The sequence below is a fragment of the Danio rerio genome, chromosome 13, assembly GCF_049306965.1.
Source record: "Danio rerio strain Tuebingen ecotype United States chromosome 13, GRCz12tu, whole genome shotgun sequence".
In the NCBI taxonomy this organism is placed as follows: Eukaryota; Metazoa; Chordata; class Actinopteri; order Cypriniformes; family Danionidae; genus Danio; species Danio rerio.
The window spans coordinates 53,587,501-53,608,628 of NC_133188.1; the positions used below are offsets into that span (position 1 = coordinate 53,587,501).

At 38.7% G+C, this 21,128-nt stretch overlaps 1 protein-coding gene across 1 annotated transcript in view; it reads right to left on the reverse strand.

The window, feature by feature from the left end:
• Positions 1-21,128, reverse strand: part of b3galnt2 (beta-1,3-N-acetylgalactosaminyltransferase 2) — a 43,075-nt gene that overhangs the window by 2,674 nt on the left and 19,273 nt on the right. Inside the window, 6 exon segments of the mRNA NM_001020687.1 lie at positions 3,902-4,061; positions 4,282-4,407; positions 9,001-9,184; positions 9,794-9,872; positions 11,663-11,773; positions 17,544-17,639. Coding sequence (NP_001018523.1) covers positions 3,902-4,061; positions 4,282-4,407; positions 9,001-9,184; positions 9,794-9,872; positions 11,663-11,773; positions 17,544-17,639 — 756 coding nt within the window.

Below are 21,128 nucleotides of genomic sequence, written 5' to 3' on the forward strand. Positions count from 1 at the left end.
ACTCATTTTAATGCCAATTCAATTATGCTCAGCTAATAGTGACCCCAGCAGACCCGGAGATTACCTAATTTTATTGAGCTGTATTTAAAGTACATGAGCTTAATTAAATATATATAATAGTATGCAAATATTACAACAATATTGTGCTCACAGCTGTGGTTTGCTGACTAAATGAAAAATGAGTTGAAAACAGAGGAGCGGAAGTCTGCCGCCATTTTTATGTCAAATTAAAAGGGGACTGAGGTGGTCATTGAGTGATGTACAGTTCATGAGGTAATCGCAAAAAATGTTTTAGGGGGGCCGAATGGAAATATAGAAGTGCTAAAAAGACACCCATGCTGTTTTTTAATTTTACTTGAAAGTTTCAGCGAGACATCATTCAGTTGACTTGTGATCTTCCAAAAACTCTCACAAAATGTTCTAAAGGCTGCTGCGGTCGTCAGTGGGCGGGAAATGACGCAAATTAAACAAATGCACCAATTGCAACCAATTAAGATGCAAATTAAAAAATACATTTGGTAGACAGTTAAAGGAGACGCAAATACACGTAAATTAGGGAAGTTTAATCACCAAAACAAGTGAGTGTACCGAGGTTATATGCATTAATTGATCCTCAGAAGTGGTAATACCCAAACAGCTTGTGGAAAAAAAGTAGGCATACTGAGTATACGTGCGTATAGCCAGGACTAACCACTGGTCTACTGGAGGGAAACATCTTCTCTTATAAAGCGTCTGCTGATGGAGTCATTGTACATCTCACTTTATAGGGATTTTTATCTTAATATACAGCAGATGCATGCTGGATCTTTTAGATGAACAATACTTTACTATTATAAACACATTATATGCATCTTTCCATTATTTTCCACATGATGTTTAATTCAGAAACACATTTTTTAACATGATAATTTAATAACTCGGGCGATGCAGTGGCGCAGTAGGTAGTGCTGTCGCCTCGCAGCAAGAAGGTCGCTGGTTCGATCCTCGGCTCAGTTGGCGTTTCTGTGTGGAGTTTGCATGTTCTCCCTGCCTTTGCGTGGGTTTCCTCCGGGTGCTCCGGTTTCCCCCACAGTCCAAAGACATGCGGTACAGGTGAATTGGATAGGCTAAATTGTCCGTAGTGCATGAGTGAGTGTGTGGATGTTTCCCAGAGATGGGTTGCGGCTGGAAGGGCATCTGCTGCATAAAAATCTGCTGGATAAGTTGGCGGTTCATTCGGCTGTGGCGACCCCGGATTAATAAAGGGACTAAGCGGACAAGAAAATGAATGAATGAATTTAATAACTCATTTCTGATAACTGACTTCTTTTATTTGTGCCATGATGACAGTAAATAATGTTTGACTATATGTGCAAAACTGCATTTTTCATCTTAAAAGTGTTGCCAAACTTCAACATATGATATCAATGTCTGATGCGGAAAAGCTTATTCATGCTTTCATGACCCTTCGATTAGATTATTGGGTCCCACTTTATATTAAGTGGCCTTAACTAATATGTACTTACACAGGAATTAATAGTTTGTTACAGTGTACTGATTGTGTAAATACATGTATTTACTGTGTACTTATGCTTGATTAAATACATGCATGTAATTATAGGTTTCTCTCAAAGTGTTTTTTTTTTCTTCACTTTCGTCGATTGGTGAAGTTTGTTCCTCCACTGTCGCCACTGGCTTGCTAGGTTTGAGACTTGTGGAGCTGCGCATTGATGGATTTGCTCTTCAGTGTTTAGACTTACACCAGTGAAAATTAAACCCCACTAAACTAAAGTAAACTGAACTTAAACACTGAAAACTGAACTGACACTGTTTCAATTCACTATGATATTCTATGTGAAGCTGCTTTGACACAATCCACATTGTAAAAGTGCTAGAGAAATAAAGAGGAATTAAATTGAATATTTTTCATGATACTAGTTTTCAGCTTAAAGTGACATTTAAAAGGCTTAACCCTTAAAGACCTAGAGGTATTTTGTGGGCACCTAATGGGCCTATATTATTATTATTATTATTTTAAAGCAGTTTTACTGGTATTTTAGCAGTCAGCCTCAAGTGTCATATATTATTTTAAACAGGAGAACCGGAAGCTTTAATCTGTATCATTTAAAGGTCCAGTCTAAAACTTTTTTTGGTCCAAAAACATATGAACAGACAGAAAATATTTCAGAAATTTAAGAAAAACGTTTTTTTTTTTAAAAGTGGCATTTTCTAGTTATTACAAACAAAACCTCATGAAGTTTTTTTTTTTCTTTAGAAATACATGCTATGATGTTTTATACTTCCAAAATAAACTTTGTCTACATCCACAATTCCCTGAGCAAGTTATGGTAATTTATTTCAATGTTATTCTAAGGCGTTTTTCAGTGGGAAAAAACTAGTGCATTTATTTACTGACAATGTATTTGCCCAAAAGGTCTGGGAATGAACTAAATAGAAAGATTGTTACAAAATAACAGAACACTGAAGCAAGTTTGACTTTTTCCAAATAATATATTTTCAGTTACCATAAACAAAACCACTTACAATGAACAAATAAAAAATAAGAAAATAAGCAATAATGCGTCAAAGTCCAAATAAACATTAATTATTATTTTACCTCAGTAAAAAATTAGATATTAATATTTACTATACTATAAATAGTTACATAACTAAACTAGACCCAATATGGACCATCCTTAGGTTTTATGTGCCAGCATATGGTGTTGACCCTGCTGCTCCTCAACTTATGCGTTGCAGACAAACCACCGCACCGTCATTTGTGTCCTCTGAAACTGCAAAACCAGCACTTTGTCTTTGCTGTGTCACTGTTTTGTCATGTTTTTGTGCTGTTCTGCATGCAAAAGTACTTAGTATGAAAATTATTTCATGCATTGCAAAACTTTTTTTGCATTTTATTTAGCCGTGCGTAAATGTACAGGCTATTTCTCATTTCGGGTTGTTCAAATTGCTGATTGCTGGTCCACAAAGCGAAACCTACGCTGATTGGTTGAGAGAGAGCGAGTTTGAACCAATCTGGGCATGGAGGAGGGACAATGCATCAATGCATCATGTCTGGTTTGTCTGGAGACACAAGCCACGAGCGTTCCTTTGTCAAATCAGCGTTGTCAAAATGTGATGACATAACCACACTGATTCCGAGCCTCCGGAAAGCTGAGAATCTCTTCTTTATGCCAATCTTTGAATTGTACAGATCGGATTAGCGGATCAAAAGTTATTAAACATTTAAGAACAATACTTATTTTTCGCCGCGGACGGCTGTTTCGGTCTTTAAGGGTTAACTAGGTTAATTAGGCAAGTTAATGGACAACAGTGGTTTATTCTGTAGCCAACAGATAAAAAAATGAAGAAGGCTACTAACAATGACCTTAAAAAATACTTATGTTGGCACAATAACCTAGTGTTTAGCCCGCCGACATTTGGGACAGTAGCACATCAGGGCATCCTGAGTTCGAATCCCGGCTCAAGGACATTTCCCTACCATACCCCCATCTCTCTTTTTCTTTCCAACTTCGCTTCCTGTCTTAATACTGTCCAATCTAATAAAGGCAAAAATGTCAAAAATAAATCTTTAAAAAAAAATTTATAATAAATAAATAAGTTAATTAATTTATATATATATATATATATATATATATATATATATATATATATATATATATATATATATATATATATATATATATATAGTTGAGAAATAATCAATAATAAATTATATATGATATATAAAATAAAAACAGTTTTTATTCCAGCAAAACTAAAAGAAATAACTTTAAAAATAGGGAATATTGTGAAAATGCCCTTGCTCTGTTAAACATCACTTTGGAAAAAAAAAAAAGGAAAAATCCCAGAAAACTGAGTCTTCGCCTGTATTATGACGTGTGTAAGATGCTTGCAGATGTACCTGGTAGGCTTTGAGGTGTTGAGCGTTGCTGGCGAGCCACTGCACCAGATCTCTGGACACCACATATCCAGATCCACAGGCAAACGCTGGATACGCAGGACTGGCGTACTCCAACTCCTGCCACTTACCAACACGATCCACAGCCCAGTTCTGACGGAAGCTGAACACAATATTAGTCAAAAATAAGAGACAAGTGAACACATAAAGCAGTTTGTACAACACCAAGCCCACTTCTGAATGGCTGACGTAAAACAAAACAGACTTTGGACTAAGTCCTGACCTCTATATATAAAGAGACAACTTGATGTTTCTCTGCATTTAGTAGGAGTTTGAGTAAAATGGTAATATTGTGTAGTAATGACTGATTATAGTGAACTCACTTTCCCCACCACAGGCTGGTGTGTGTGAGGCGTCTGCGCTGCATCTTCATCAGGACGGCATCTACATCGATAAAGCAGTCGTCATCAGTCTTGAGCAGCAGGCTGAAGTCAGCGTTCTCCACAGACCTGAAACCAAGAGCAATCACAAACCCTGAAGCTGCTTCCACTCAAGAACAGACACAATATTGAATACAGGAGTCTATAAAGACAACAGAGACCATCACAAACCCTGTTTACAAGGAGGAAATCACAGATACTACAGTAAAAGTACACTCACTAGCTACGTTTCCATCCACCTATTTTCATACGCATTTTGGAGATGCGCATACAAAAAAATAGATTGATGGAAACGGCAAGATGTGCATATATTTAAAAAATGCGCATAAAAAAAACATGCGCATATCTGAGTAGGATAAACTTTTTATTTGATAAGGATGCGCATAAACTACGATGGAAACACTTTTACCGAACAAATTTCCGTATGCGCATTAAAGAGGTCATGTGATTTTGTTATAATAACAAACCAGCAGGCTGAGCACACTGTAAACCATCTGAACTGTTGTTTTGGTCATTCTAAAACGCCTTACCGTTTCAGTATTAGTGTTATTATATTATTAATTAGCGACAGAAATAAGAAAGTCTGTGCTCTGCATCTTATGCCTTTATGCGTTCACTGCGTGTCAGGATTGCCTTCTGAGACGCAAATAATTTATTAGACGAAGAAAAGATTGATGCAGCTTCTCCTACTGCAGCAAATGCAGTTTTTACTGTTGATATTTGGTGCCAGTTAATCAAGAAGAGACGATTTTGTTCGATTTAACTTGTTGGATGGAAACGATGCTTTATTCGCACGTCTTTTATGCGATATTACAGTTTTGCGCAAAAAGTTAATTCGCATTTTTAGATGGAAACATAGCTAGTGCCTGACAGACAGTATCAGGAAATGTCATTAATTGAATATTTCATTAGTAAATATACATTCATTTTTTAAAGTTCCTAATTACTTAAAAAAATACATTATTAATAATAATTATAAAATTTAAAATAGAATATAAAAAAAAAGCTTGACAAATATTGCAGCTGTTGCACAAGATAATGTACTTTTGAGTTTTTTTTAGGCGAGAATGTCGTTGTTTAGATTGCAACTATGCAGTTTATTTATAAGGATAGTGCTTATTTTAAATATTCATAAGTTCAGAGATTCAGCACGTCGGCAGCCATCAGCCTGTCATACTAAGAAAAGCAAAGAGTCTCTCTCTGTTGTACGCTGTAGTGCTGTATTTATACCATAGCAATCTGCTAGTGTTTGCTTTGCTTTGACTTTTTGGGGTTAATTATTGTGATATGCCAATTGCAACAGAGAAATACTGGGAAATCTCTGTAGATAATGGCATTTCATGCAGTTCAGCCTTATAATCAAAAAATGTGAGCAAAATCAGCAGTTTTGTCATCACTTTAGGCATTACGCTAGAGAATCATTCAAACACTAGCTCTAAAGTGATGTTGTTGAATGAGCAACGGCTTCTGCTGCCCTGACGTCAGCTGCAGATGTGAATGAATGGCGGAAGGAAGTAGTTCCTCGTACAAAAAAAATTTGAGACACTTAGTGTTTGATTTTCTTATATATATATATATATATATATAAATATATATATATATATATATATATATATATATATATATATATATATATATATATATATATACATATATATATATATATATATATATATGTATATGTATATATATATATATATATATATATATATATATATATATATATATATATATATATATATATATATATATACATACACATACATACATACATACATACATACATACATACATACATACATACATACAAACATACATACAAACATACATACACACACGCACGCACGCACGCCTGCACGCACACACACACACATACACACACAATTATGCTGTTGAACTGTTGTATAAACGCAATATCACGCTCAAAGCAGTGCAATATGGCTGTATATCAGCACTGGCATACCCGTCAACCCTCCCGTTTTTCCCGGGATTCTCCCGTATTTGACAGTTCTATCCTGCTATCATCCCGTATAGGTATTTTTCCGTATTTCTCCTGTATTTTCAGTCTTTCTTTGAACAGCCAAGCCTAACTATATGCAACCCATACCGCCGAACCACCAGGGGTCGCCCCTTGCTCTTAAACGTGAGTCTGTTCTGTGCTTTCGCTTTGTTTAAGATTGAAAACATGAAAACACTTATAAGTAAGTATTAAAAACGGCACGATTCCATTTCCTTTGGATTACAGGTGCCATCACCCATCCTATTCAATCCTCAAAACAGTCATATAAGGGTGCGTGACTGTCAGCTGATGTGCTCCATAGTGATAAACAGACGCTGTTTCCCAAACAGATTCTATACACGCGAAGCGTAAGCGAAAGTCTGGCTTTTGGGTGCGTGTTTAAACAGACACATGCACATAATTAATAATAATAATAACATATAAAAATGTCGATCTTGGTGTTTTTTTTTTTTTTTTCAAACACAACTAATCTTGTCTTAAATGAGCATGAAACGTTAGGAAAGCAGTCGAATGCTTCCATTATAACGTTAGACGTGTGCATTTTTAAAGTGACACCTCGGATTTAATGTAATAAAAAAAGCGCACGCTCTGTGATTTGTCAGCTTGGAAGCGCTAACGAGTGTGGGCGGGGCCGAGAGCCGCGTGAGTCCGTTGGAGCGACTGTTTACAAGTGTTGATTGTTCACAAGGAGCCGGGTGGACTGTTGTTTTGTGTTTACCTTATGGTTAAAGTTCCCACCTCAAATCGAGCGAGTTTGAACCACTTTCACATTAAGGAAAACAAAACACCAGCGAAGAAACTCGACACAGAGGAACACTTACTAGTAGGGATGTAACGGTATCAGAATTTCACGGTACGGTAATACCTCGGTATGAATGTCACGGTACGGTATTTATTGAATCATTTACAGGAAAAAACAAAACTTATGGAAATACTCCAAAAAAGTGCCAAAAGTGTCAATGACATACAAATTAGCCATCTATCTGTAAGCTTTGAAACAGGAACTTCAATTTTAATAACAAAAAATTATTAAACCATGTAAAAAAATAAAGTTTCAATTTAGTATTGTTGAAAACTCATCACATTCAACATTTAATCACACTCAGCCCATCTACACAGATGAGAGCTCTGCTAGTCGGACTTCTCATCAAGCATCTCCCGCTGGATCTAATCTCACTATATTTATTAAACGGGATATTTCATTTATCTTGTTGTCTTTATCTAACGACATATTCCCTGACTTTGGGCATTGGAATCTATTACTTGTTCTCGTGTAACGTGTTTTGGCTGAGCGCAAAGATAAGTTAATGATTAATGTAACCACGTACATTCTGTATATTGACTGATCGCTTGCCTTTATTTCCTATAATGTATAAACTTATTGTATGTTATACTTTTAAAATGGCCATTATCAATTCTTAAAGCTGATACTCAGCAAAAGAGAGGCTGTGTTTCGTATTTTCACTGAAATTGAAAGGAGGCAGTTGTTATCGGCTCCGTTTTGTTATAAATATCCACACAGTGAAGATGACCTGATGTTCCTTAAATCATGTTTACATTTTATTGTTGAGAAAGTGAAACAACGAAGCCAGGGTGATGTGAATGAAGTTATAAAGTACACTGTTCCCTTTGAAGATTTACCCGTGTCCTCGGTATAATCTGCTTTTCCATATCAAACTGAGAAGAAGAGACTGCAGCCTTGATCAAACTTGCGAAGTCTGAACTTACACGGAGATAATGCAGGACTGAACTGTGCGTGTAAAGCAGGTCGCACACCAGAAGCGACGCTCGGCAGCACGCCGCGCAGCTCCACGCAGCGCCACGTATTTTAGAATTCTAATCATAGGTTTCTATCAGGATACACACACCGGCGCCGCAAGTCGGCGGCTGTCGGCGGCTGTCGGCGGCGCCCGGCGACGGCTCAGGACGCAGTTCATTTTTCAGCCGCGCCACAGAGCGCCATCTGATTAGTTTCATGTTAAATATCATTCGAATGTGCGCGTCTGGTGTGCGATACTTTAAACTGTCATGTACGCGCCGTGTCGCGGCGCCGAGCGGCGCTTCTGGTGTGCGACCTGCTTTAGAGTTTTCCAGCTCTTTTTCATCCCCGCTTCTAGCAGCACACTCCATTTCCGCATTACTGGATCTGTAGCAACAACAGACCGCAAGGGATGATGGTCAAGCATGGGCTGAAGGGAATTGTAGTTTTCGCTACCTCCTGTTCGCTTCATTCGCCTGAGCAAATTTTCTCAGAAGACCTATAGTTTTACAGAGTCATGCGACTTCGGTAATATCGAAAAAAATTAATATTGCGTTATGACGGTATTTACAATACCGTTACATCCCTACTTACTAGCATTTCGGAAGTGTCATTGCAGAGCGACAGAAAAAGCGTGCAGAAGTATGAATGCACAGCTACCCGTGCTGCATGCGCCGTGGGTCACGCCGATCACTTGACGCAGAAGTATAAACCAGGCTTAAGGCACTCGACCTGCAACGCACGCCTCCCACTAGTGCCGATATACAGCCATATCTATATATAAGATATAAATGAGTAGCTAATTTGCAAAGTAGTTCACAAAAATCTGCACAAAATGCACATGGAGAGCGAGGTCTGAGAGGTGATCGGGTGCCGCACTGACCATTTATAAAACTGCAGCAGTTTTGACGGCACGTTCCTGTAAGTGTCCACCACGTCCACAAACACCATGTCTCCATGCCTGAGACTCTCCTCCTGCAGGGCTTCGTCCTCCCCTTTCAGCTGCGCCTCGCGGATTTTCTGTCGTCCTGAACGTCTGCGCAGCATCTCAGACAACACCTCCACATCTGAAACACAGACAAATACCATCAAACTACTGGATGGATGTGCAAACCCTTCAGAACCGGCACAGATGAATGAATATGATGATATGCCATTGAATATGATGGTTAAATTAAAGGTCCTGTGAAGTGCTTTGACATTTACATTTTTATTGGATGTGAAACATAGACAGCTCCTCCCCTTTTTTAAGAAACTGCCAATGGCATTTTGTTTTTATCACAGCTCTGCCAGTGAGAGTGGTTGAGCTCAAGCAAATATGACAATAGCATCAGTAAGGGGGCGGGAAATGTCCGATTCTAGACAGCATTTGATTGGTCAGAAGATTTAATGAGAAACTAAAGTACTGTATAAGGTCATATCATGTGTTGGAAGAAGTGACAATTCTTTGGTTGTTTTTATCAGGTTAATATCTTAGAAATATGAATTTTGCCGTTTTGTTTTGGAGCACACTAGGTTACAGATTTTGAACGGTAGTCCACCTGATTAATTTCCATTTTATCAGTGGAAAGCTGCCAGTGATCAAGATGTTCTGCTACGTCAGGATGCTGAAATCCTTCAATCATCAACCATGAAAAAAGCCGGATACAAACCCTGCATAATTCCTCTCAACCTACCGTACACTGTAAAGGTGAATCCTCCAGCTAAGCCCGGGAAGCCCAAAGCATTTCTGTGAGGCAACGTTCCCTCCTCAATCTGAGGAAAAACAGACTATAGTCAGCAGAAACTCATCCATGCATTAAAAACACACATTTATAAATAAACGTATAAATGTGAAAGATTAATTATATTATATTAGAATATTATTGCTTTGCATTATAGCAAGAATTATTTATTATACAGACTTATTTATTACTATTTTGCATCTTGCAATTCTGCCATTTTTGTCTGAATTATTGCTTCATATCTAGTTTTTAATTTTGTAAGTAATTTTTTTTCTCAGAGTAAAAATGACTCAGAACTAAGTTTACATCTTGCAGGTAACTTTTTAAATAAATAAATAAATAATCAAAATTAAGTTTAAAATTTTGCAATTCCTTTTTATTCTGACGTTAGGAATGATGAATTTACATTTAACAATTAAAATCTTTCAGAACTCCAAGTTTACAGCTTGAATTCTGACTTGTTTTCCATCTTGCAATTACAACTTATTTAAGCAGTGAAAAAATAATAACTTTTTTCAGAATTTAGTTTACATCTTACAATTCCTTTTTTAAATTATGATTTTAAGAATTAGTTTACATCTCGAAAAATCAGGTGTATTTTTAAGACTTTAGTTTACAATTTTTTTTTTTTTTTTTTACATTTTTCATCATGCAATTAGGACATTATCTCAAATTATCTACAATACATTATCTCAAAATGCTGAATTTTTATTTCTCTTATTTTAAACCAAAACTTGTTTTAAAATCATTTAAACCTCAGAATTCTGTCCTTTATTTTTTTAAATAATGAGTTTGCATCTCGCAATTCAAATTTTCAATAAAGATTTTTTTGTTTTAACCACTAAAACCTTAAGCTTTAGGAATTTTAAGTTTGCACCTTGATTTTTTTACACTTAAGAGTTTACATCTGACAATTATAAACTCAGATTTTTTTCTTTGTGACTGTGATTTTGTAACTCCTAGGCCCAATCCCTTAGCCCTTCCCCTTACCCCTGGTTTTGCATGTTCACGTGAAGGGGTAGTGGTGTCCCAATTCTCTTTATCTTAAAGACGTATGGCTAAGGGGAGGGGTAGATAGCCCTTGAAACAGAGATTTTTAAGGACCACACTCGAGAAAATTTCTCAAAGTACACCATATACAATGGCAGCATGGCAGCACACGGAAGACAGAAGATGCACAAATTAGTATTTTTTTTGTCATTATTACGAATTTTTACAACAAACAATCATGTTTTAATACATCAATAACCGTGTGATTTACAGTCATGTTTAAAAAAAAACACAAAAACAAAACTGTTAAATTTCGCTATCTATAATCGCTAATAATAACTCCTGTATTGTAATCTCGCAACATACTTTCACATCCAACACTGGAATCTCCTGTCGGAAAAGTCTAGTGGCTGGGAATGAGCTTTTTACAGTGTCTGCTATAATGCTAATGTTGTTTTCATGTGTTAACAAGGTGTAACCACACAGTACAGTTACGATTTTATTCACAGATTAGATCGATATGATAACATGATATATGCTTTCAGTGATTTCCTAAAGATAAAAACCAAAAAATAGCACCACTGGAATCACTACAGCAGTTGCCATCATCTGATCTCATATGAAGCAAGAGATCACGATGACATATGATGAGGTGTGCAGGTGCTGTAGCGCTGTCCCAATTCTCAGGGGTAAATTTTGAAGCCCTTCCCCTTCACACTCTGTTTCAAGGGTCAATAGGATGGGGAAGAGGTACAAAAATAGAATTGGGATTGGACCTACTAATGCATCTCCTCATTCTCATCTAAAACACAAAAAAGCCGATTGTCTGACCGATCTGAAGTGGAGAACTCCTCCCCCGTTATTGAGCCGCAGTGCTGACGTGTTGACAGACATCAGAGCAGTGGAGTCCTCAGCTTCCCAGAGCAGAGTTCCCTCAAACCCCTGCAGAAGAACAACAGCTCAAATAATCAGCATAACTTCATATAGCAGCATTCAGAAAGATAAAGAAGAAAAGTACATCGTACAATTCTGATTGTGTTAATAATTCAGTTTACTTCACTTTAATTTGGACTTTTTAAGAATTCAGAGTGTACATTTAGCAATTCAGAGTGTTTTGAAAATGGTTAGCTTAGATCACAAGTGTCAAACTCAGTTTCAAAAGGGCCGCAGCTCTGCACAGTTTAGTTCCAACCCTAATTAAACACACCTGATCAAACTAATTGAGTCCTTCAGGCTTGTTTGAAACCTACAGGTAAGTGTGTTGGAGCAGGGTTGCAACTAAACTGTGCAGGGCTTCAGCCCTCCAGGAATTGAGTTTGACACCCCTGGCTTAGATGACACAACTCTATTATGATTTATTATGACACATCTCGCAATTCTGTTGTTTTCTTAGTAATTCTGTTTACATTTTCCAGAAAAGAAGGTTGCTGGTTTAAGCCCCGGCTGGGTCAGTTGGCATTTCTGTGTGGAGTTTGCATGTTCTCCCCGTGTCGGCGTGGGTTTCTTCTAGGTGCTCCGGTTTCCCCCACAGTCCAAACACATGCGCTATAGGGGAATTGATTAACTAAATTGGTCAGTGTACGAGTGTGAATGAGGGTGTATGGGTGTTTCCCAGTGATAGGTTGCAGCTGGAAGGGCATTTGCTGTGTAAAACATAAGCTGGACCAGTTAACATCATTTGCACACTGCTTTAATGCTAACAACTCTGCCTTTGTCTTCGGTGATGCTTTCATACTAAAGAAAACCTTTTGTTGATCAACTCATCTGGTCTGTTGCTGGGCAGGTTTCAGGTCATCTACTCTGCAGACTTCCATGCTGATGAGATCAGGCCTGAAAAGGCAATTTATCATGCTGACTCCAATACTGAATTTGCATGCTTTGTTTAGCCATCTCCCCTCCTCCTAACAGGACAATATAGACAGGACATCTTTGTCTAAATTCAGACTTGTGATGAAACTCGCAGACAGCAGACCTCCAGTAGGCTCCTGGAGACGCATGGACTTCTTGAAGACGCTGTATGACTGCAGATTAAGGCTGTACTCACACTAGGTACAGTTGCCTCGAACCGGGCCAAAGCACGCTTGTCCCCCCTCCGGTCTCCCCCGACGGCCCTGGCTCGCACCACAAACGGGCCTCGGCACGCTTACGTCATCGCTGCTGCGCTGTTCAGTGAGAAGCGCTCTCACTCAGCAGCACAGTGGAGATTTCTCTAGTTATATCGTTTCAGTCGTTTGACATGCAGTCAGATATTTCGCCACACAGTCCTTTGGGATGCGGGGACACGCAGTCAGATATTTCGCCGAACAGATCCGCCACTTTTGGAGCTCATAAACAATCATAAAGCCCTCGTGCTGCAGGAATGAGGAGGTCTGCTGAAGGTGCAGCTGTCGTGCAGTGAGGAGTTCTCGTCTTTAATAAACGACGGCAGTTTGCGTTCACTGAACAGTAATTAATAAATCCATATGAAACAGCCCCTTAAAAGTCACGTCTCGCTTTCAGTTTCGGGCTTTAGGGCGTTTTACACTCACACACAAGCGTACCGCGCCAAAGCCCAAGTCAACCGGGCTCAGGCACACCTCTTCCAACCGAGTCAGGGCCGGCCAAGTGAACTGTGCTTGAGCCCGATTCAGCGCACTCACACTTCTCAAACGATCCAGGAAACAGACCTGGGCACATTACGGATGGCATAGTGTGAGTAGGCCCTAACAAACACGTCTCAATAAAAGAGTCTTCTGGACTGGGTTCTCTTTTCTTCAATCGTTTATTTTTTTTTCAACACAGGCGACAGTGCTAACCACTGCGCCACCTCTCTAGCAATTCTATTTTTGTTAATAATTCAATTTACTCTGAGACTTTTTTCTAAACGGTTAGTTGACATTGAAGGATTCGGATATATCAGATCATACCTTCCAATCCATCTCAGCATGAATCAGCATTTATCCTTTTCATCATCTTGTTTCTCATTATTTTTATTAAATATAATTATTTGATTATTTGAATGAGTATTTAACTTTGAATTGATTTTAATTAATGAAAAAGTTAACACACTGCTTAATATAAGAATGTTCAGTGCATTGGCCTGTCTCTTTATAACTGTTTTCAGGAGCCACCAAACAGTCAGAGGTCACGGAGACCTTGAGAGGAACTGAGGGCTGAAAGCAACTGTTTCTATTGTTATTTCTATGAGTTAATACTATATAAAATGTTTAAAATTGATTTCTGTTTTTACCGTTAATTATTTTAAAGTGATTCTACTTTTTATTCAAAATAGACTTTGTGTAGTAAGGAATTATAACTGCCTGAATGTAGATTATACCAGTTTTTAACCAGTTTTGATAAAGACGGCTGAGAATACAGTCAGCCTTGGATAAGAAACAGATTGTACTATAAGTGTTTGTGTTTTATTTGATTGTTGATCCGTTTCACAGGTCTGGAGTCAGCTCTAATCAATCTAAGGGATGTCTGACGTTTATGTTTAGATAATGTTCAGAATTGTACGCACGAACCCCACATGGAAATTTTCCTAGTCTATCTGTGTTTTAACCAATCAGGCTAGAACACCTGTATGTTTGACGCAGTTAATGACGTTATGTGAGAGTATAATTGTTATTGATTGGTGATTGTAAGCAGAGCGGCCTAGGAACTCATTGCGAGTGTTGAAGCTGGCTTCTGCTGATGTAACTGCAAAATATCTTCAGTAAACTTGATTTATTTATTTAAATCTCTGACTCCAACTCTTCTTCATCTACCAGACTGGTCATTCTGTCAACCCGGGCTCATTGTGGACATGTAGCCCCGCGGACGTTTCTGCGGACTGCAACATATGTCCCGGGAGGTACGTATTCAAGCGTTTTTTGTTTTCGCGGATCCGCGAGCGGCTCTTCCTCCTCCTTCCCTAAACCCGAGTGACGGTTTGCAAAAGCCGTCCAGAATAAAAAAAAAAAAAAAAGCAAAAGCCCTCGTCTTCGATTTCGACCGCGTTTTCAGATCCCGCTGCGTTCTCGCCCTTATTTTTCGGATTACGTTTTTCATCTTACCTGATTTCTAAAACCGCTGTTCCCCGGACTCGATCCCGGTCATCGTCCCCGCCGCCGGCTCCTCCTCCGGGGCCTCCGCTACACCGACGCAACGCTGTGAGCTAAGCGGACAAACTGGTTGCATCGGGAAAGCCCTCCACTCGGAGGCGAGCCGTCAGCCGGCGAGCGCGAAAAAGAGGAGCGGAGCGGCGCCAAACCGCCCCGCAGCGTTCGCTCAAAAAAACTAAACGCGTACGTACGTACCTCCGGCCACGTAAATCGCGGTCTCCAGAAACGTCCGCGGGGCTACGTTTCCAGAATGAGCTTGGGTTGCATTCTTTGGGTCAAACTGTAAACCATCCCTACAACATCTCACAGGTCGAGCTTTATGTTCATCCTTTTTACGTTACAATTATGACACTCAGAATTATAAGTTTACCTCTTGCAGTTCTGTTTACTTTTTACAACTTATTGCCAATACTGACTATAAGTTCACATCTCGCTTTTCATCCTCCAACATCACAATTTTGACTTGTTATTAATAGCAGTCAAACGGGCAGATGGTCCATCTTTGACTGCTAAAATGATTGCTTTGTACCCTGAAACAGATTACAAGAAGCTTTCTCTTCTAAAAGTCATATTTCATCTCCCATCATTTTGTATCTGATGCAAAGCGGTGTAATAACTGACAGAGCGTCATATTCTGCCTTAAATATTCATCTGATTTGATCATGTTCGTTCATCTCGGCTAGAAATGTTTCTTTCATTTCACAAGCGAATACCATTTTACCTCAACTCAACATTCTGTGCCTAATGATATTCTCATGCAGGGCTTTACATTAACACTCGCCAAATGCTGGAAGATTGTAGCTTTGGCGGGTTAGAGAGCCGCTCCAACTAGCCACTTTGGCAGGTTGTAAATAGTGTTTACATTGTAGTTTTCATAGGCCCCGTTTACACTAATGCTTTTTAGTTTGAAAGCAGGGTTCGACAATGAGGATGGCCCAATATGTGTGCAAATGGTATCTTAGAATCGAGAAGCAGCACAACTTACAAAAATAACTGTTCACACAAGCAAAAGCAGGGGAATACCTTATGAGAGGATGATTACTCGTGCGCACAGGTGATGTGATGCGCGCGCCTGTTAAAAAGTTTGCGCGCTCCCGTTTACTTGCTCGAAACAACCGTGTGTAGAGGAAGCGCAACTGGTGCGATCGGTTCCTTTGAAATAGACTAGACAAAAAGCGATGCTCGTGTAAGCAGCAAACCTTTTGTAAGCAGCAGCAGCAGTCACTGCTTTCGTTTTAATTATGCTCAGGCACATGATCATCCTTTCATTATCACTTGTGGTATGTTTCACCTGCTTACTTTTGCTTAGTTATTTTGTTAATATAGTTTAATCAACATCCTTTGCAATAACGTTGCTTTAATATGAGATTAACTCTCCATTTATGTGTAGTAACCGCTGATCTGGGAACTTTAAGGCTGATTTATACTTCTGCGTCAAACACCGGCGTATGCTACGGCGCTGACGCATAGCCCTTCGCCGTGGCCATCGGCGTCGCTGACGTGCACCTTTCAAAAATTGTAACTACACGTCGCAACGACGCGTAGCGCAAGCTCTGTGATTGGTCGGCTTGGTAGCGCTGACGAGTCTGGGCGGGACCAAGAGCCGTGTGAATGGTGCGAGCCTGATGGAGCGATTGTTTACAAGTGTGGAGTCCCGTGAAGGAGCTCCGGATGGAAAGTTTTGTTTTGTGTTTACCTCATAGTTAAAGTTGCTGCACGTCTGCCGGCTCCTGCCTCAAAATGAGCGAGTTTGAGCCACTTGTACATCCCGGAAGTGTTCAGGAAAAGCAAAAAAGCAGCGAAGAAACTCGACACAAAGGAACATTTACACCTCACTGCCAACTAGTGTTTCAGAAGTGTTAATGCAGACCAACAGAGACAGCGCGCAGAAGTATAAATGCACAGCTACGCGCGTTGCATGCACCGTGGGTTACACCGGTCACTTGACGCAGAAGTATAAACCAGGCTTTAGCCAGGACAGATTACTGTGCATATTTTGGATACACGACAACAGATCTTTTTAAATGTTAAAAATAAATAAAAATAAGAAAAGTTTTGTCAAATAAAAGCGCATGTATGCAGCTATATAGTTGCTTGTTTTGACGCTTTTAAAAGGTGTGGCTAAGAAATAATCTTTTTTTTTTTGGTGCAGTCAGAGATAAATTTGGCAAATCCCTAATTTTGAGCCCTAAAAAAGTCATGTGAAATAAAAACCAATTGCAATGCGACACAACCCATTTGCTCATGCGCAGTGAGCAAGCTCACACACAACACACACAAACAGTGAAATGAATGAGGAGGCATGTGGACAACACAACATCTAAATCAAGTCATTTTAGCATGTCAAAGTCACATTTATGAATACAAAAGCAACAAAAGTGTGGCTAGTGAAAATGGCAAGTGGCTAGTAATGTTGGAAATCTACTAGCCACAGTGGCTGATGATCAAGAAAGTTAATGTAAAGCCCTGTTCTCATGTAGCAAGAAGATGTTTGAGATTTGGGATACTGAGCATCCAGCGGACTGTTAGCTCTCATTAAACTCCTTGAGTTTGATTGGATGTGAATGATCAACTCTTATTAAGTCCTGAATGCAGGAGTTAAATGGTGTAAATGTAGGGAGAAATACCTTTGGAAGGATGAACTGCTCCACGGGTTTGTAAAACATCCCATCAGCAGCAGTTCCTGGACTCACTGAGCTGAAGCGAGCGCTTATCACTGCCTCCTGCACACACACACAAACAAACAAACACATAAATACACAACATACACTCATACAGATACACAATGTTGTACTTGGATACTGATGCATGTTTTCTTTTACTGTAAAGCGCTTTACTTTGTCTGTGAAAGGTGTATTATTAATAAATGCTACTCACTTACAAACAAACTTACACGTGTGGACACAAACAGATATAAGTGTGCACACAGATGCAGACACAGACAACACACACACACATGCTCACAGATACACAAACACAGGTACACACATACACAACACTCACCCATTCAGATACACAAAGATTTATGCACACAAACTCACAATGCAAACACTCAGGTGTGCACACACAAAACACACACAGACGTCCATACAGAGGCAGACTTGCAACACACATGCATACTCACAAATACACAAACATGCACATACTTTACCTGACTAGAGTCTGGTCATCTATCTCAGTTGGAAGAGGCACAAATAATAACTTGACTTCTGGTTGATCATTTGTAAAAGAGTCAGAAGGTGGATTTTTCCCATGAATCATCTGTTGATCTGCATCCCAATCATCACCAATACTGCAGAAGACCTACTGGAACCCACATGGAGCCGAGATTCTCACAGAAATCAGTCAAGTTTGGTGAAGGAGAAATCATGGTTTGGGGTCATTCAGTATGGGGGCGTGCGAGAGATCTGGATGATCAACATCAGCAGCCTGAGGTATCAAGACATTTGTGCTGCCCTTTACATTACAAACCACAGGAGAGGAACAATTCTCCAGCAGGATAGCGCTCCTGCTCATACTTCAGCCTCCACATCAAAGCTCCTGAAAGCAAAGATGGTCAAGCTGCTCCAGGATTGGCTAGCCTAGTCATCAGACATGAACATTATTGAGCATGTCTGGGGTAAGATGGAGGAGGAGGCGTTGAAGATGAACACAAAGAGTCTTGATGAACTCTGGGAGTCCTGCAGGAACGCTTTCTTCTTCATTCCAGATGACTTTATTAATCAGTGATGTGAGTCATGTCAGAGATGTATGGATGCAGTCCTCCAAGCTCATGATGGAGTCAGACACAATATTCATTCTGTCTCCACTGCAGCAGGACTTTATATTCTATACTGGACATTATTTCTGTTCAGTGATGACACTTTAGTCTAAGCAGAGTCAGACCTTACTGTCCTAATCAAATCAGTCAACATCAAGGCATGATCAGATTTTATTGTGCTCAAATAAGCAAAATCTAGAGACTTTACCTTTCATATGAGCCACTTCTGACACCAAATGAACTAGAAGTCAAGTTATTATTTGTTCTTCCTAAAACTTGGATATGCCACAAGACTTTTGTCAGGTAGTGTAGATACACGAATGCATACAAATACACAAATTAATTCAGAAATCATTTTATTTCAGTTACTTTTTTATTAACTGTTGTCAATTTAATTTAGTTTTAGCATGTATGCATATAAACACACACAAAATGTCAAAATTATTAGCCCCTTTTTAATTCCCCCCATATATATATATATATATATATATATATATATATGTGTGTGTGTGTGTGTGTGTGTGTGTGTATATATGTGTGTGTGTATATATATATATATATATATATATATATATATRTGTGTGTGTGTGTGTGTGTGTGTGTGTGTGTGTGTRTATATATATATATATATATATATATATATATATATATATATATATATATATATATATATATATATCGTAGTAGTAAAAAAGTGTTTCTGACCACGAGTTTACTTTTAATTCACTAAAATATGCTTGTTTTAAACTAGGGACAGAAACACAAGATTCAAACACACTTCACAAAACATTTTCTCCTGATCAGTTTCATTTAATCACTGAATGGACAAAGCGTGCTAATGTATTAAAGTGTAGCATTGGCGGATGCGAGATCTGATCACTCCACAATTCCAGCATCCACTCCTGAAATCATGACTGAAATTTCTCTCCGCACGCGATTCGCTACAGTGGAGAAAATGAAGGATCTGCCGCCGGACTCGTGTCTTCTCCTGCTCGTCTCCAGAACATTTATCAAATAAATGAGGATTGTCGAGCGGGATGATGAAACCTCACCTTAAAAAGCCAACAGGATATTTTAAGTTACTCTTGTGGCAGGAACAAATTGAATGACTTTACAAAGTGCAATCCGAGGTGCTAAGAGCAATGCAAGACTGACGTGGTTTAATGCAAATTTTACAGCAATAGGAGGGTCGAGACTCAGAACACAGGGTCACAGGGTTGTTCAGATCAGGTCAGAGAAGATGATTTATGAAGAGGATAAAATATGGCCTGTGTGATGCATTCATTTCATTTTTAGTTTTAACAACTAAACTAAAAAAAGACTAAGCATATTAATTGACTTGCATAATATTAATAATAACAATGATAATATTAATCATCATCACTTTTAAATTTACAATATAACAATAAAATTATATTACACTTCCATATACTTATTTACCAGACACTTCTTTTAGCTAAACCGTAAGTTTTATAAATAATATATTATTAAAAATATCAATAGATTATTTCAATCTGAATTAAATAGTTTATTTTACATAGATTCATATACATTATTATAATTTCTATTAAAAAATGATATTAATATTATATAATGATTTTAGATTATTATAACAAAATATAAATCAGGCGACACAGTGGCTTAGTGGTTAGCACTGTGACCTCACAGCAAGAAGGTCGCTGGTTCGAGTCCCAACTGGGCCAGTTGTCATTTCTGTGTGGAGTTTGCATGTTCTCCCCTGCGTTGGTGTGGGTTTCCTCCGGTTTTCCTGACAGTCAAACACATGTGCTCTAGGGGAAATGATGATATAAACTATTGTATGAGTGTGTGTGTGAACAAGTGTGTATGGGTGTTACCCAATACTGAATTGCAGCTGGAAGGGCATCCTCTACGCAAAACATATGCTGGATAAGTTTGCAGTCTATTCTGCTGTGGCGACCACTGATAAATAAGGGAGTAAGCTGAAGGAAAATGAATAAATAAATGAAGTAGAAAGACTTGCGTTATTATAATAATAATAATAATATTAAAGGTGACGTGGTGGCACAGTGGGTAGCACGTTCGCCTCACAGCAAGAAGGTCGCTGGTTCAAGCCTCGGCTGGGTCAGCTGGCATTTCTGTGTGGAGTTTGCATGTTCCAAAGACATGTGGTACTGGTGACCGTAGTGTATGAATGTGTGTGGGTGTTTGCCAGTGATGGGTTGCAGCTGGAAGGGCATCCACTGCGTAAAACATATGATGGAGTAGTTGGCGGTTCATTCCGCTGTGGCGACTCCAGATTAATAAAGGGACTGAGCCAAAAAGAAAATGAAGGAATGAATGAATGAATAAATAATAACTCATCATCATCATTACCATTATTAAATCATTTTTAAATGTACAATACAACAATAAAATAATAACATATTTCCATTTACTTACTTAGCAGACACTTTTAACCAAAAGCTGTTTC